This window comes from Cryptotermes secundus, unplaced genomic scaffold (genome assembly GCF_002891405.2).
Source record: "Cryptotermes secundus unplaced genomic scaffold, Csec_1.0 scaffold1434, whole genome shotgun sequence".
In the NCBI taxonomy this organism is placed as follows: Eukaryota; Metazoa; Arthropoda; class Insecta; order Blattodea; family Kalotermitidae; genus Cryptotermes; species Cryptotermes secundus.
The window spans coordinates 103,654-122,500 of NW_019734986.1; the positions used below are offsets into that span (position 1 = coordinate 103,654).

The following is an 18,847-nucleotide window of genomic DNA, read 5'->3' on the forward strand; positions in this document are numbered from 1 at the left end:
CTTGTAGATTGTTGAATAAACCAATTAACGATCTCTACGGCATCTTCAGTAACGAAACACGTTACACTGGTGTCAGAAGTGGGATCAGTAACGCAAACACGTTACAATATATATATATATATATATATATATACATACATGCATATAAACACAACTTGGAAATACGAGCAACTAGAACACACCACTAATCTCCACAATTCACAAATCATCACAGAACACACTAAGCCTTTTCCAGCCTGCTGTGTCTTAACCATCCATTCCTTGGCAATGGGTTCTAGCAGTTGAGATTCTTCAGCTTCATGATCTCATATCCTATCTTCACAGATCCCCTTAGAGAACTATTAACTAACTTCGTAACTTACTTATAACATCTTGACATGGACCACACAGAACACATTCAGTTTCAAACAGTAACTCTATTGTTGGGTTCATATTCATTTCTGCGGGAATGTGTTTACCAGGCTGTTGTCCAGAAATGGTCATTGTTTACAGAATCACCACTTGGTAACAGGTCTATATGCCACACTGCTTCCTCCTTAAGGCTAATCATCTCGAATGGCCTACAGACATATCACCATTTCTTCTCTTCCAAGCGCTGTGCTTGTGATGACTACAATTGGCCTCACTATTAACAACCAGTTGCTTAGTTCTCACAATGATTACATTCCAGATTGTTCCCACTGACCTTCCTCAAGGCCGCTCATCCTGAGTGGTTTCTTGACAAGATGCCAGTTGGTCCAGGTGTACTACCATCAATCTTCTTTTCCACATCATGACACACAACAGGATGCAAACAATAAAGATCATTCTTTCAGTCAGTGTGGGCAAGAGTAGCTGGTGCTTCTAGACCTCTGACTCTTACTCTGTGTGCCATCTCATTTTTCATTTCAGAGGGGGGTGAACTCTCCATAGTGTGCTGATGCTCATTTTTGAAATCCTGATGGAACACTCAGTTATTCTCTTTGCAACCTCCCGCCTGAAGTTCCTGCCAGATGTCCTCTCCTTCCTCAGATGTAGTTGCTTCTTTAAGCCTTGGATCCCTATTCCATTGATGCCTTCCAGTTTTGCCCAACAACACTTCCTGAACATCTGCCCTTTCTTAATTCTTGGTACAGTCTTGTCTGTGACAACACTGTCCCTTATACCATGCATGAATGGCATGGCAGGTCAACTGTCCTTGGCCAGTGTGCAAATTCTTCCGGTACCTACTACTGTCCTGGGTCTGTTTCTTTGACTGACTGCGGCATCTTATGGCTAGATGCTGCTCCTCCAGTGCTCTGAAAGTTTCCACTGCAGCATCTTCCTGAGGAAATTCCTCATGCTCTGCCTCAGACTCTATTTCTTCTGAATTTTCCTCCAAATCCGTGGCCTCTGTCTTCCCTAGACAGGCCTCTATTTTCTCTACCTGGCAGTCCATCCCAGGCATCATCCTTTCATGATGTGCATCAAATTTGACCAGCATTACTACTTTCAGCAGTTCTTGCCAGCTCTCATGTCTTCTCTCATAGCCCTTAGATTGGCATCTGCTTTTGCTTGGTTGGTTTTTATGTCCTCTTTCATTCCCTTTAAATTGGACACTGCCCTGGCTTGGTTGTTCCTTATTTCCACTCAGTCGGTTCTTATTTGAGCCAGGATGCATTCCATCATTTGTTCAACTTCTATAGTTAGTGGTATAGCTTCTTTCTGCAGTCTTCAATCCAACCACTTCTGACAAACCGGTATCACAATTTAGGGGTGACTATAGGCAGGGTTCGGATTGGTGATTGGATTTACTGACCATTTATACACATGACTCAGAACTACAAGTGATTACAGTGCCACCACTAATCTTCACAATTCACAATAGCCCTTAGATTGGCATCTGCTTTTGCTTGGTTGGTTTTTATGTCCTCTTTCATTCCCTTTAAATTGGACACTGCCCTGGCTTGGTTGTTCCTTATTTCCACTCAGTTGGTTCTTATTTGAGCCAGGATGCATTCCATCATTTGTTCAACTTCTATAGTTAGTGGTATAGCTTCTTTCTGCAGTCTTCAATCCAACCACTTCTGACAAACCGGTATCACAATTTAGGGGTGACTATAGGCAGGGTTCGGATTGGTGATTGGATTTACTGACCATTTATACACACGACTCAGAACTACAAGTGATTACAGTGCCACCACTAATCTTCACAATTCACAAATCATCATAGCATCTGCTAAGTCATTTTCGGCCTACTGTTTTCACCAGCTGTTCTCTAGGAACGTCATCTAACAGTGGAGATTCTTCAGCTTCACACACTCAGGTCCCATCTTTGTGCAGAACTCATTATCAACTAACTCTGTCCCTTGCTTATAACAAATTGGTATAGACCACATAGAAAATACACCGTTTCCAACAGTAAATCTTTTGCTGTATGCATATGAGGTGTAGCAGAAAGTTCTTGGACTAGGTCAAAAAATAAATGCTGATTTAATTTACTCAATTTTGGCTGCCATCTCCTTCGAAATAGTCTCCTTGGGAACATATACAGCGATCCCATCCTTTTCCATGCTTCAAAAGCACTGTGGATGTCAGTTTCCTTAATGCTGTTGAGTACCGCATGCAATTCCCTTTGGATGTCAGACAGTTTAAAAATGTCATCCTTTCAGTTTCCTTTCAATTTGGGAAACAAAGCGAAATCACATGGAGCTAAGGCTGGCGAGTAGGGAGGATGGGGAATGATAACCATGTTCACTCTGTGGTTCTCAGGGATGAGCGGACAGTCATGTTGTCATGATGAAGGAGACAGTTGTGGTTGAGCCAAAGTTCTGGTCTTTTTCGTTGCACATTTTCTCTCAAGCGTCTCCAAATATCACAGTAAAAGATAAGAGTTGACCATAGTGTCAGGTGGAACAAATTCACGGTGATCAATCACCTTCATGCCGAAAAGAAAAACTATGATCATGCTCTTTGTTGAACTCCAGACCTGCTGTGTCTTTTTTGCTCTTGGGGATTGTGGCTTCTTCCATCGTGACAAATGTTGCTTTGTTTCTGGATCATAACCGTAAATCCAACTTTCATCACTCGTTATTATCATAGAGATATGAGTAAAAGTTTGGTTCTCATTAACCTACTCTTGTGGCTCAAGACACATGTTTACAAGTCACTGCTTTGGATCATTTGTCAAGTTAAGGTGGACGCAGCTTCAGTCACTGGCTTAAGGTGGATGTAGTTGCTCTCAATAAGTCAACTAGCAATGACTTCGAAGTATTGGGCACCAGCTCACATCGGTGAACACGAGATCTTTCACAGGGTCATTAAGTGGGCCTCGGCTCCAGCAACAGAGTCCACAAACCACAGACAACAATCACACAAACACTTGACACTTTATTATAATGCACGAGTTACATGGTTGAATTGTATCTGAAACTTTTATTGGGTATAGCCCTTCGTTATGTGCGAGATGCGTGACGCACGTCTTTCTTATTTGAGAGCCAGGACACATCTGTCTGAAACAAAGAACTGCATAGGGCATCAAGCTATGGCTAGTATGATGTCACACTGGGTAACTAGCAATTCTGATTGGCTGTACCACTGGGAAGTCCCTAGCTAACTGCTTAGGAAGCTTGCATCATACAACCCTGAGCAACAGGTGGAACTCTGGAATTATAAAACTCCTCAAGTCACGCCACCTTCTACTCAGCATATAGTGCATAGAGTAATATAATGCATAATATTATACATAATTTTACAAAGTCACAATTGATTAAACCTTATAATAATACAACGGTTATCACAAAATTAATTTTATATATAAATTTGGTGAAGTATATAATTAAAAAGAATAACTGGTTATAACCTTGTATTTGTTGCCATGGGAACATGTTTACTGAGCCATTACCCAGAAATGATCATTGTTTGCAGAATCACCACTTAGTAATAGATCTATATGCCACAGTATCTTACATGTGATTGTTTTGAAATGCAGTCCTGTATATAAAATAAAACTGACAAAACAGATGTATGTCTGATATACAGCTACATCTCTATGCCTGGCCACGTGTTTGGTCTGCTTGGGCAAAACCTTGAACAGGCTGAGACTTCTGCAACCCTCGTGGGGCACTTTAGAAGGCAAAATCACTGCTTAGAATTGGAAAATTGAGTTGTAAATAAATCTCTGATGTTCTTCCATGCCTAAAGAAATATTTTAGAAAAACAACAGTCATTAAGTTCATAATTTAACTGAGATACCTTGATTAAAATATCTCGATGATATAATAAAGTTTAGGGTGTATGAACTTTATGAAGGTGTTTATGAGATAAGCAGAGGTCTTCTTGCAGCACCGTTAGATATTTGTCTCATTTTCATACCTTATGAGACAACAATGGCTGGTTGGAGAAAACCATAGTTATTTCAAGACTTTGTAACTCTCAGAGCAAGGCACAAAGCAAAATCACCCTTTAGAAATTGATGATTCAATTATAAATAAATATTTTAGACAAACACAAGGAAAAGCAGCTTTATCCTGCTGAACTAAAAGAAAATTTAATAACACCAGATGTAACAGGGAAGCATATTGCCTTTATGAAGTAGAAACTATATTTAGAGAGAAAGAGTAACACTTTATGGATGATAAAGTTTCATAAAACTCACAAGGTAGCCTGTGGCAGGAAACAGATTTCTGCCATCAACAATATGTCCTGACAAGTATTCTGTTGATTCATCCTGCAAGCTGATGGACACAGATCGCTCACGAGATTTGTCTTTGGACTGTAATAAAATTATAGATTAGGCTTGTACATAAAGCAGTAAATTATTATTATTATTATTATTGTTGTTGTTATTATTTATTTCATCCATAGCTGTAGAGAATTACAATTGGACATGTCAAATATCAACAACCTCACATAAAAAATAACATAAGTAAAAAATAACATAACATTCACACAGTGATTCATCACTATAATACAGCAATACATTTCAAAATACATTTTTAACTAAATTTAAGAATAATAAATACTCCAAAAAAAGACATAAGAATAAATATTTTAAACATATAGACAGATTTATTAACAAGCAGATTACGTCAACAATTAATAATAATAAATACTCCAAGACAGGCATAAAAATATACAGACAGATTTATCAACAAGCAGTCCATGTCAACAATCATTAAAAAATTCTTGAAGAGACTAGAAGACATTACACAATAAATAATTCCTAAGTTTCTTCTTAAAAATATTAAAATTTATTACATTCTTTAATTCAGTTGGAAGGCCATTAAATATTTTGGTTCCCATACTAATCACCCCTCTCTTGCTATGCTCAGTATTACAAAATTGTACATAAAAATTGTGTTTATGAATAGTGTTATAGCCATGAACATCAGAATACTGGTTGGTATAAATCTTATTTTTTATTATAAAACATAGGATCTCAAAAATATATAAGGAAGTAACAGTTAAAATCTTTAATTCATGAAATAAATTTCTATAGGAAACTCTATTTTTAACACATTTTATCACTCTTATACATTTTTTCTGCAGTTTAAATAGAGTTCTTTTGCACCCCACCCCCAAAAATAATACCATATTTCAACACAGACTCAACTTTTGCAAGATACACATTTCTTAAACAGTTTGGCTCACTGAGTCCCATAGGGATTTTATCAAACAGGTAGACTTGCTAAGTTTTTGACCACATATTGGGTGTGGGTTCCCAACTTAAATCTTCAGTAATGCAAATACCCCAAAATTTTACATCCACTGAACAAACCACCTCCTTATTATTTATATAAAAAAGGGGTCTGGTAATTTGAATACATCTACTTCCCCGAAAAAATAATACCTTTGACTTATCCATGTTTATTAATAAACGATTTTCATAAAATCATTTTTCTAATTGAGTTTTTACATTTTGAATTTCTTCACTTAATGATAAAATATGATAAAATAAATATTCCAGTAATCAATATATTTGTATCATCAGCAAATAGTACTACCTCTGCATTATGTATAACTTGGAGCAGATCATTTATAAATAATAGGAATAAAAGGGGTCCCAAAACAGAACCTTGAGGTACACCATATTTACTTGCTTTAAGGGATGAGGTAACTGTCTTCATTTTTGAAGTCTTTTGATCCATATAGTGAATTTCAACAAACTGTGATCTATCTGTAAGATATGATCTCATCCATGCATGAGATATTCCTCTCAGTCCATATGGTTCCAACTTTGAAAGCAGCAAATTATGATTAATAACTTCAAAAGCCTTTGATAGATCGAGAAATATACCAAAGGCCAGTTGTTTATTATCTAGTGTTTTCTGAATTTCTCCAATAAAAGTTTGAATTGCCATAAACATGGATTTATTTTTTCTAAAACCATTTTAAGCATTTCATATCAGATTGAATCTATTTGAGAAATTTACAACCCTATTGTACCTGAATGTTTCAAGAATTTTTGAAAAAAAAAACAGACAAAATTGATGATAAACATAATCTGAAGACAGTGACAAAAGCAAAATTATGGCATGAAAGTATACGTCTTTGACATGTAACTCAGATATGTGAGACAAGGTTTAAAATTTAGATATTTCTATACAACAAGAGATACAAATTTGATATACTTCTGTCTAGAGCCCTAGTTTGTGACACTGGTTGAGGGGTAACTGTCCAGTTTTCCCAGAGCATCTCTGCTTTACAGTATTTAGGCCAATAACAGTTTAACCTCTTAACTAAGGGCCAATTCTGCCAAGCTGTTCCACAGTAATTTAGTAAAGCTTCATACGAGTAATAACATCATGGGTACTGTATGGATTCCCAAGGTGTAAGAAATATTAGTAGCATTTAACTATAACTATATATGAGAAACTGCAACTAACTTCAAAGTAAATTTTGTATCACACATAGAGAACAACATGGTGACAGAGCAATATTTTTATTGAGGTTACTCCACTGAATGTTTGAGAAGATAAAAGGTACTCTTATACATTATAATCTTATAAGGTGAGAAATAAAAACATGGTGACAAGATGACACTCCAAGGTTTATGTCTGATAACTTTGATATAATGGAAAAATAAAACACTAGAAATGTGTACAAGGGAGAATTGATATTGTCATGTGTCTGGGGTTCTGTGATAAATAATTGTGGATTCTGGATTTTGGGAAGCAGTTTATTGGAGAATTATGCCAGGCAGAACTACAGATAATTATCACACACGATAGTCATAACACCTCACAACTAGGAGCAATGATCACACTCTCATGTTCACTGTAACTATGACACACTTCTGTTGGTTCTCATTTCGCTTCTGTTCTGGTCTTGTCCCCCTTCTGGTTATCTCCACTCTGGTCTGATCTGAGCTATCCGGTCTTAATTCTGATCTCCTTGGATCTGATCTCGTTACGTCTGTTGTAATCTCCCTGAGGTAGGTTCTTAGTGTACCGAATAGCAGACACTGTCTCTAAGTGTTGCTATTTTGCATTTTCTGATGCAACGGCCTCCAGCATATTGGTGCCATGAGAAATGAAGCGGTTCAGTAAGCATTACATAGGAAACTGATACGTGAAGCTCCAATAAACAGGTGGGGGATCAGGCTTTCAGGCATCGCATACCAAACACCCTAAAGGTATATCACCTTTCTTTTCTTTTGAGGGCTGTATTTGGGGCGTCTGTATTCAGCCTTGCCATTCTTCAAGTGGCTCATTTTCTTTTTCTTGTGGTGTTCATTCTGCCACTGTTACTACCTCTCCCTCCTTACAGGTGTTCATCCAAATCGGCTGCCTTATGAGGTTTCATGAGTCAATCCAGGTGCATCACCATCATGCAGAGTTCTTCTTTTGCAACGGTGAGGGCAAAACTATCCTGAGTGGCCGGCACTCCCACATTTCCTGCTTGTACTCCACGTCAGAGCTCTTTTTCCATTTAGGAGGGGGCTGACCATTCCAGTGTCCATTTCTTTTTTTTTGTATTTGTCGGATTGCCGTGTAGCACGTCTGCTACCCAGCCCTTCAGGGCTATTATTAAGTACGTCGATTTTTTGGTGCGACCTCTGGTTGTGCTCCACTATGGTCTCGAACTGGCACCGGAACATGCTCCATGATGTACTTCCGTCAAATGTTTGTGGCTGAGGACCACCTCTGTGGTCTAGTGGTCAGAGTTCCTGGCTACAGATCCAGAGGACCCGGGTTCGATTTCCAGCGCTATCAGATTTTCTGAGAAGTAGTGGGTCTGGAATAGGGTCCACTCGGCCTTGTGAAGATAACTGAGGAGCTACTTGAATGGAAAAGTAGAGGCTCTGGTGTAGAAAACCGAGATTAATGGCCGTGGGGATTTGTTGTGCTGATCACGCAACACCTTTTATCCACTAAAGTTGGCACCAACTTTGCCTACAAGCAGCGGTCGCTTGGTTGGTATAGTTCGCTTGTGGACTAAACCCACAGAGCTTGTCATTTTTTTGTTTGTGGCTGAACTGCGCTTGAACAAGCTGCTAGTCTACTTCTCTGTTTTGCAACGGTTTTTTCTTCTTCTGCGATCCACAAAGTCCTTGAGTCATCTACTTTGTGAACATGTTTCCCTCCTGCCATGTCACTTTTGGTGTGTTGTCCCCTGTGGGCAACGGCCAGTCTCTTCCAGGATCCTCACTTTTCCCGTTTTGTCTCCTTCAGTATCTGTAGGCATCCTGCAAACAGATTTCGGTCCCATCGCTTTTGCATCAGTCTTCCTACCGGCATCATTGCGGCATCTCCCCTAGGGACTTCTTGATGTGCCATATCTGGTTTCATGTCCACTGAGGTCGACTCCTCTCATTCAGGATGTGTCTCCATCTTTTCTTGGCAGACCATCGTCTCTTTTCAGGTATCCTCTATCTGAGATTGCATAGATTGCATTGCGGCTTTCATTTCTTCCCACCAGGCATTCCTGTTGGTCTTCACCTCTTCCATCTTGGTTCTCTGGGTTCTCAGTTCATCCTTTATGGATTTCAAGAGTTCCAATATCTGTTCCATGTTTGTAGGCAGTCTTTAATATAATTCAATCACTTCTCACAACAACTGTGGCATGTTTAAGGCCGTAAACACTTCCTGACACCAAATTTTGTCATGTGTCTGGGGTTCCGTGACAAATAATTGTGGATTCCAGACTTTGGGAAGCGGATTATTGGAGAATTACGCCAGGTGGAACTACAGACAATTATCACACATGATGATTATAACACTTCGTAACTGCGAACAATGATCACACTCTAATGTTCACTGTAATAATACCACACGAAGGTTTCTGCAGTTCTCCTTTTGCTACTGTACTGATCTTTTCTCTCTCCAGGTTATCTCCGCTCTGGTCTGATCTGATTTGATTATATCTGGTGTAATCTCCCTGAGGTAGATTCTTGGCATACCAAATAGCAGACACCACCCCAAAGGGTTCCTATTTCACATTTTTCAATGAAACAGCCTCCAACATATTAGTTGCCGCGTGAACTTCACCTGTTCCGGTTTTTCACTTGTGCGGTAACGTCTCTTATGTATGCGTTGTTGCTTCATCCTATTTCACTGTCACCCCGACAACGCTAAGGAACTGTCGATACCTAGCCGTCGCCTAACAGTGGGCGTTCGCTTTGACTCAGACATTCTGGCTATTAGGCAGCATGCCACATTGCTCCCCCCTTAAGGCTCTTCGTCCCGAACAGTATAGTATTTAATTTATGTGGTAATCTCCTGCTTATGTGTGCATTACCATGAAAACACCTACAGTTCTGCCACAACTTATGTGATTAGCCGAGTGTTTCCTTGGAAGTGCATGTATACTAGTCCCACGGTAAGCCATTGTCACGGGAAGGTGCTTTGTTAACGCTTGTTGCCTACAAAATAAACTTTGACCTCACTCAAATGTTCCAGCTTTTAGGTGGCACACCACAATATGTTCAGTGAATGGTGTTGTTTAGCCCTTTGACAGGAAGCTCTGGCATGGAGTGATCTGCTGTTAACAAAAGGCTGCTTGAGATAAATTCAGTCACAAGGAAGAATTATGAAACTTCCTCAGATTACCTCCAAATGACCACAGGTACAACTAGTTGAAAGCCAATTCTCTCCTCTAGACATCAGTACATCACACTTGATGCCACCTATCGACAGCAATGTTGTACTACATGATTAACAATGAACAGAACTTTTTGGCTGTGGCAGTTTTATGCAAGTACACTGAGCCATTCCAATCAGCTCATGTAGTGCAAAGTGTTAACAACAAGTCATGCAAAATCATTCTGTATTTAGCTGTATGTGGCTATCGCAGAAAACATGCGAGTTCATAGACAATCAAAACATGGAGTTACCTCTGTCGTGCAGTGCATGACGTACCAGTCCTCTGAGTGCTCCCAGCGGACCAGTGGTGAAATCATTGGAGTCCCCCTGCTTACAGGATACTGAACTGGGGGATACAAGTTTGCCAGCTGTGGCTGCAAACCCAGCTCGTACAATCTGCAACAGTTAGAATACCACTACTAGTACTGTTCTGTGCAATAAAACAGACTGCAATATGCAAGCCTCATTAACCCTTTCAGTGGTAACTCTTGGCATGTCAGTGACTATGATGGATGTCTGTCATATCAACCACAAATATATTCGTTTTCAGTGTACTGAATTTTTCCTCACAAGAACCCTAAATTACATTTTTTTTTGTGTGTGGAAATACTTTGCTGGTATATCTGAATTTTGATTGTGAGATCTTGTTTTACTTTAAAATGCTGGAGTTTAGTGTATGTGTTCTCAACATATGACTGCCTCTGTGGTCTAGTGGTCAGAGTTCCTGACTACAGATCCAGAGGTCCCGGGTTCGATTGCCGGCGCTACCAGATTTTCTGAGAAGTAGTGGGTCTGGAATGGGGTCCACTCAGCCTTGTGAGGATAACTGAGGGATTAGTTCAAGGAAATAGAGGCTCTGGTTTAGAAAATCGATATTAACGGTTGTGGGGATCCACTGCGCAGACCACGTGGCACCCTCTTATCCACAAAAGTTGGCACTAACTTCGCTGATAAGCGGTGGTCGCTCGGTCGGTATAGTTCGCTTGCAGACTACAGGCCACGGAGTTTTCATTTTGTTTTCGAGGTATACTCAAGGCATGCAAACAAGCCATTAAAATACATGTTCCAATAAGTGAAAGAAATAAATAAATGTCACTAAAATAAGCAGGGCAAAATTAATGAGTGTAAAATACAAATTTGTTGATAAAATTCAATTCTGTTCAAAATTGGACAAGCTGGATTACATTTTGCTTGCAGGCCTAAATAAGTTTGAAATTTTGTCAGTAAACAATGAACCAACTTCCACAGCTGATATTCTGTCACTAGCTGAGGGGACAATTGGACTTAGTCTCACCACAATGACCTGAGGATCTACTTCATGATCATGATGAATACCAAACAGACAAAGGAATGTTTCTGACAAAACTTGTTGCTTCACATGAGAGGAATCATTTATGTTACAAATATTTTCTAAAATATTTTCAAGTCAATGAACATTACATACCTAGAAGAAACTTCAGGAATATATAAATATAGAAATGTGCATATGATCTGGCTGCTTTGGTTCCAGGGCATCAATTCTGTTCAATATTTCTATCCTCTACCCACCAATGCAAGAGCACATAATCCTTTTCTGAAGTGGTGGAACTCACAGGACCTTTGTCCTAATGGTATTACAATTTAAAGGATTATGGTTGCCAGAGAGGACCAACAGCTTGTGGGAACCTCCCACAGTGCATAACAGACAACTTCCGCAGTGCATCGAAAACGGGTGATATTTATACATCGCTTGCAGCCTGGCTCTCTGGACACCAACACAAACACTATCCAATCAGGGCTCACAATTGCAGCAATATTTATACATTGCTTGCAGCCCGGCTCTCTGGACACCAACACAAATGCTATCCAATCAGCGCCCATAATCGCAACTCCATCTCCAACTGGTCCATGCGCCGCCCAGCAGCAATGGTATAAAAATGAGGGCCTCCAACTGGCTACCATCAGTTTTCATCAGTCGACGCTTCACTGCAAGCAGGAGAACACAGCTCCACTCTCCAGTAAACAGGGCTGCACAGACTCTGCCAGCACACGCACCATAACAGCGCCAGTAGGCTGCCACAAGGAAACAAGCCGCGCATGCTAACTTGCTACAAGGAAGACTCAGCTAGACAAAATGGCCCTTGTAGGACCTCCACTCAGCAGTCATCATTAGGCCGGGCTAACCGCCACGAAAGGAGTCTTCACCAGTATTCTTCAGATTCTGTGATACCAGTTTTAAGTGTAGTAAACATTTATTGTTATAGTTACGTGATTGTCTCAACTAACATCAACATCCCACAAGCTTAATGTGGGGTCTTAACCAATGGAGTGGAATAATATCCTTTAACATCCCAAGTTTCATCTTTTACAGGGATGAATCTTTCAATATATATGAGTAGAAATTCTAGCATACAGATCTGACCAGGGACCAAAACCAGAGCCCTCTGAATGACAGTGCAATATCATATCCCAAGACCATGAGATCATCTTGTAATGCTGCCCAGCTTTCTGAATTCCTTTCCCTGTCAAACTTGTTGAAACCTCAAAATAAGATAAACAGTGTTCCTACTCTACACCTAACATGACTACCTATGATTTCATGGTATATTCTAAGAAGATACACACTTGCCCAGAGAAGTGAGGAGCCACTCAATGCTGTCTGGGTAACCTCGTTGGGTAAGGGCAATGTTGGTTATGCCCTTGTTGAGGGAATGTTCCAGGAAGGGATGCAGAAGCCCATGTGGAGCAATCTCAATAGTGATGGCATTATGTGGGATGTGTCGTGATGCCTCCTCAAAAAGCACAGGATTAACCAGGTTGTTGGTGATGTACTCTGCTGATGACTGTGTTGCTGCTGCAGTGTTCCATTCACTCTGCGGCACTGAAGAGCTCACCCAGTGAGGAGACCGGCGATTTGCACATGGGATCAGCTGCAGGGGCACAAGCACAACTATCAGAATACACTATTTCAACTATTAGGCACGTGTGAGTCTTAGATTTTCTACATCAAATTGAGAAATAATACTTTGTGCCATAGAGTAAATATGTTGTTGTGGCACAAAGAGACATCCACAATGGGAATCCCCAAAATCTTATTATAACCCACCACTGAAACTAGGTTTGTTGTATCCCCACTGCTGTGATCAATTTATTATGATGCAAAGGGGGGCACCCAAAATTCTTATAATCCCAACACTGTCACCAGTTTACTGTGTCACACAATTATGACACGCAAATTCTTATTATTACTTGCTGCTGTCAACCCAAAAAACGCTATCACCAAATTTTGGGACTCCAAACACTTGCCACCAATTTCTTGTGTCCCAACATGCTGCAACAAAATTTTGTTGTATCCCAAGGTGTAAATACCTCTACTCCAACCCTACTGGACACCTGTGCATATCTCCTATTCTGTCCAGTTAAATAACAATTATAAATAACCCAACAAACACTCAACATATTAAAAACACTAAGAAATACAATTCAATCAACAATTACATACATACTTCCTATTAACACACACAATCTGTGACTACACACCCTGCAATAACCTCTTAAACTTTACTGGCCATAGTCTACTAAACCTACATGGCATAAACCAAATTTCTACACTCAACAATCAGTGATCCTATTACTTTAAAGATCACGTAACAAAATTGTTTGTGCTTTAACATTCAATCAATAAAACAAATTTTATGTCTTAACAATTAATATGTTAACCAGACCTTATATACTCTAGAAACCAGTAAACCAAATTTCATACACTACCAATCAATCAGTTGACCATATACAGGATAGTTACTCTTGCAAGCAGACGAATCACAGAATAAAGATGGCTGGGATGCCATCTTGAAACTCCTTCACATAGGCTTGTGGGAACATCCCACACACTCTCACGCTGTTTCGCTGATCAACGGAAAACACTCACTCCTAAGTCAATAGCACATTGCTGCACATTGCTGTCAGCTCTCATATTTATACAGCACTCGCTGTCCAGCTCACTTTTCACCATCATGCGCGCTAACCAATCACATTGCTGCCACCACTCATATTTATACAGCACTCGCTGTCCAGCTCACTCGTAACCATCACGTGCATTAGCCAATAGGTGCTCACAATAGCAACTACAAGTCTAAGCTCCACCCACCAAGTTTGGTATAAAAGGTGCAACTCCAACTCAGCAATCATCAGTAACCATATCAGCCAATCAGTCATCACACTTAATCCAGAGCAATCGGTCTTCGGAGTCATCGGCTCTTCACTGCATCAGGGATGGCTGCCTCGGCTCTCCGGTAGTCATGCCCAACACACCAGGCAACTGGCGCAGCTGCTGCCACTCCAGTGACTGCTCTCCACAACCAGACATCTTCTGGCAACCACGCTCTGCAACCACGCAACTTCCGGCAACTTCCACACTGAGACCAGACAACTAACTCAGCTGCCGCAACATCAGCCAACATGCTGTAGCCAACAGCTATTTCTACCGGCGCATGCAGCACATCACTGGCCAGTCAGACCAACCGAACGGCTGTAAAACTCTGTCTACTCTGTCTAAGCTTTTTCGGAGTGGTTGTCTATTGGAGCATCGACAAATCCTACAGGATCTATGGGCTCTACCACATGACTTCTCCAATTGACCGTTCTGAGTGACTGATATAGTCAGACTGTTTCTCCCATCTAAGCCCGAAAAATATTCCACATTCTCACAACTCATGAAAATGTTTTTCACTCAATACCCTCAAGTCAGCAAATTCCTACTGGCCAATGACCTGTTGTGCAAAAGCGAGACCTGACTGTTGTTCAACCAATTAATTATGACCAGACTTCCTAATCCCTAATCCTTATAAATTTTAACTAGTAACACTAGTAATACTTTGTACATGGAGATATCTGAGGTCATCTAAAAAACACAAGGGAGGCTAAACAGATAGCCAGGTTACTGTAGTTAATATCCATAATTTTCTCGTGTGGCTCTGGCCTAGGATGTTCACAAGAGGTGGAACAAAAAAAACTGCTATGTCCTAGCAATGACTGTCTAAATGTCTGGCCCCATATATACATTACAGACACTGAGTGCCTTGTGTACCTTAATTGATTAAACAATGGCTTATGGCATTCCTCAAAATGTTGAAAAGTTAAACAGCTGGCCAGGAAACACAATTCTTATAAAATCTGAAAGTTCATAACAATATTCACACAGATCAACCAGGAAAATCTGTACTAACCCAGCTATATCTAACAACCAACTGGAAGAAATTAACCAACTCTTGCCATAGATTGCTACAAATATCCAATTCTAAACCAGTTCACACATTTAACAAACTTAACCCTGGATGTGCCTATTGTGAAAATCATTAGACTCATGAACACAGAAGGTACTTTACCTCCTTCAAATACGTGAGAAGGAGAGGCCCAACTGATGATACGTGCTTGCTGTGGTGAGCAATGTTGCCACAGTTTATCATCTCAGCAAATACGCCATCTTTTTGCAGAACTTTCAGAAAATTCTTCATAGACTCAGCTGGACCTGAGAGTATGCAGAATTTAGGCCCATTGTGGCAAGCCACCTTAATGTCAGGTGGACACAGCTCCCTGGCTTCCTGAGCACCAAGACCTGTAGGACCAGACCTTGATAAGAACCAAGCAGGCAAGCTCCATGGCAATAGCTTAGACTGGAAGGACACAACATATGTGGCAACTCTTTCATGCATACATACCACTCCTCAAACCACAAGAAAATGATACTAATGTGGACTGAGAACTCTAAATGCCTAATATCAATAAACAGTTAATTAATTCATTAATTGTTTTATTAAACAATGTGTTCTAAACCAATCTGCATCAAATGATGGATGATTAAGGATGTGAGGGGAAGTGAAATGGATGCAGGCTACTCTAAGGTGCCTTTTTAATGTGATCCTGATGACATTAAGGAAGAACACAAAAAAAGATGAGTTACATTATTCATTCTCTGTACACAAATTCAAAATCAAGAGCTCCTGATACAAACAATTTTATAGTATACTTCCTCATTTATGTGGCATTTAATGTCAGTATGTAGCTCAGACAATAGTGTTCAATGGTTGAAAAACTGGCCTGCAACAAATTCAAAGAATGAGAAAGGAAGCAGTCATGGACTAATTTGAAGTATTATCCTGCTAGCTAGTAGCCTGGAGGGACTAACGAAAACTACAAGAAAACTCAGTCAGGATAGTCAGTGTCCTGGCCAACTTGCTAACACAAGTCTATGGCCGTGCCATAGCTCAAGCGGTTAGTCGCTGGCTTCCCACCGCGTCGGCCTGGGTTTGATCCTGGGTCTGGTCAAGTAGGATTTGTTGTGGACAAAGTGGCGCTGGGGCGAGTTTTCTCCAAGTATTTTGGTTTCCCCTGCCAATCTTCATTCCACCAAATTCTCCATCATCATAATCACCTGGGGCAGGTACAATAGGCCAATCAGTGGCTGCCATGCCGAGTGGACCCAGCTGGACTATATCCCCCACTAAGCGAATTAAAAAAAAATATTAACATAAATCTATAGCACTACCACTCAAGCATGGTCAATATAATCCCATTCTTTTATCTTGATGGACAAGCAACAGACATGCATTTCTGAGCAATGTGACTGAATGTAGAAGACTTACGAACTACAGCCATTGAGCCCCTGATGAGCTCTGTTTCTAGAACTGCACGGCCACAGTAGTACGCTCCCAACATCACCTGCTCAGCCGTGAAGCAGCGGTCCATGTAACTGCAGCCCAGCTCTCCCAGTGAGAAGCCCACAAAGCCATCTGGCTCAATTCCCACTGCTCTCATGATGTCCACCAGCCCAATCTACATCAGAAACACATACCACCAAAAGCCTACATTCTTCTTCTTTCTGCTTTACATACAATGTAACATGTTTCTGGGCAAACCCATCCCTAAATTCAAAGAGGGTTCTAAAGGAAGATTTCACAATTTTGGCCATATTCTCTCGGCAACCTAAGAAGCAGAATAAATTACTCACTTACAAATACACACCTGGCAAGCTGCAATGCCCACAAAGCAATTTAGGATGTTACTGAAGATTCTGGAATCATCAGATGTGATGATATCAATCACATCTACTTCATGAGGTTTAAGAGCTTCCTGACATTTTCCAATGGCAGCTGCGAAAACTGGCAGTGTGAGGAGAGATCTCCCCATACCTGGCCATTGCGAGCCTATACCAGTGAACACAAACCAGACAGGTCGCTTGCCTCCAGGGTAAAACTGAAATGAACCAGTGTATGATATTATGTTCCCAAACTGCTACTGGATATTAAATATGTCTCCATTCTGGTTACAGTAGTACACAGTTCATATGATAAGATTTGCATGAAAGAAATATATATTAGCAAATCAACTCACCATAACACATGGTAACACACAAAGGAGATGAACTCATAAATCATTATGCTACCATGACACTGTGAGGGTCATACAGCATGTCAGAACATAATGGAAGGCAAGTCTCTGCCTTATCAGTAATACAACCCTGAACATCCCGCTCACAGCCAGATAATTTACAGACTGTGATTGATAGGTAGGTTCATCATTTGATCCTCTTTGTACAGGGTGGGGCGCAGAAACTTCCTCTTTTTGAAGGTGAATAAAAGAAAAATTATTGCTGATAGACCAAATTTATGTTTAGCTAATGAAAGAACATACTTTAAAGTTTAAGATCATGTAGTTTTAAACAAAATATCTTGAAGGTGGTGGCCACCGTTCTCTATGAACTGATGCAACCGTTTTCTGAAGTTACCGTCTGCATGTTCCAACATGTGCACCGGAATTTGTGCTACTTCCTGCTGAATAACATTCTTCAGCTGAAGCAGGTTTGTGTGGCAATGTTTAAAAACTTTTGCCTTGAGGTATCCCCATAAAAAAATCACAGGGCATTAGATCAAGTGAGTGCGCTGCCCACGGGATGTCACCTCGAAGCGAGACGAGCCGTCCAGGGAACTTTGCCCTCAAAACTGTCATCGAAGCTCAGGTTGTGTGGGCCGTGGCACCATCCTGTTGGAACCAGACATTTCCTAGATGCATTTCTTCAAGAGCTGGTTCAAAAAAGATCTCAAAATCGACTGTCGAACTGCCTCCACATTTTCTGTCATCCTTATGGTCCGTTGTCGTCCTGATGATTTTTTCACCACACTCCCGGTTGCCCTAAAGTTCTCTACCCATAAAACAATCGATTTCTGGTCAGGAACCGAACCTCTGGGCTTAATTCCGAAGTGAGTATGGAACGCACTCTGCACTGCCATGTAGGAATGGTTCTTTGAAAAATAGGCTTTGAAAGCAAATGCACGCTGCTCACTTGTCCACCTCATGTTTCCTACTGAGTAGTATTAGACAGAAACTTCTGCGACTACTGCATTCACTGAGCCTATCCACACTTTTCTGCGACCTACCTTCCCTTCATAATGCGTCTTCACAAAAAGGAAGTTTCTGCGCCCCACCCTGTATTTATATGATGATCTTGAAATGGATTACATTGTCCCAGAGAGACACCAAGAGCATCATTTCTGGCAGTCCTGAACTGGGTTGTATTTTAGTAATAGTTTTGAGATGCTCAAACATGTCCTGATATTTCGTTATGTAATTGCTGATTGTGGCAAAACATTTCCTTTCCCAAATTTAATTATTAATCTGCATTATAATAACAAAAGTTATTGAGTGAACTATAATTATAGTTATAGGCCTACAAAAAAAATTTTTTTTTTGGTGTCTAGGATTTTAGAACTAATTTTAGTTATATTTAAGGCGCTGAATCTAAATATAAAATCAGTTTTTCTCTACCAGCT

General features: G+C 40.4%; 1 protein-coding gene across 1 annotated transcript in view; it reads right to left on the bottom strand.

The window, feature by feature from the left end:
- LOC111869163 (fatty acid synthase) overlaps positions 1-18,847 on the bottom strand; it is a 135,383-nt gene that overhangs the window by 75,529 nt on the left and 41,007 nt on the right. Inside the window, exons 10-15 of the mRNA XM_023860434.2 lie at positions 17,043-17,273; positions 16,664-16,853; positions 15,407-15,636; positions 12,648-12,952; positions 10,295-10,439; positions 4,616-4,732 (exon numbers count right to left, since the gene is read on the bottom strand). Of these exons, the coding sequence (XP_023716202.1) occupies positions 4,616-4,732; positions 10,295-10,439; positions 12,648-12,952; positions 15,407-15,636; positions 16,664-16,853; positions 17,043-17,273 (1,218 nt within the window). The remainder of the gene's footprint in view (positions 1-4,615; positions 4,733-10,294; positions 10,440-12,647; positions 12,953-15,406; positions 15,637-16,663; positions 16,854-17,042; positions 17,274-18,847) is intronic.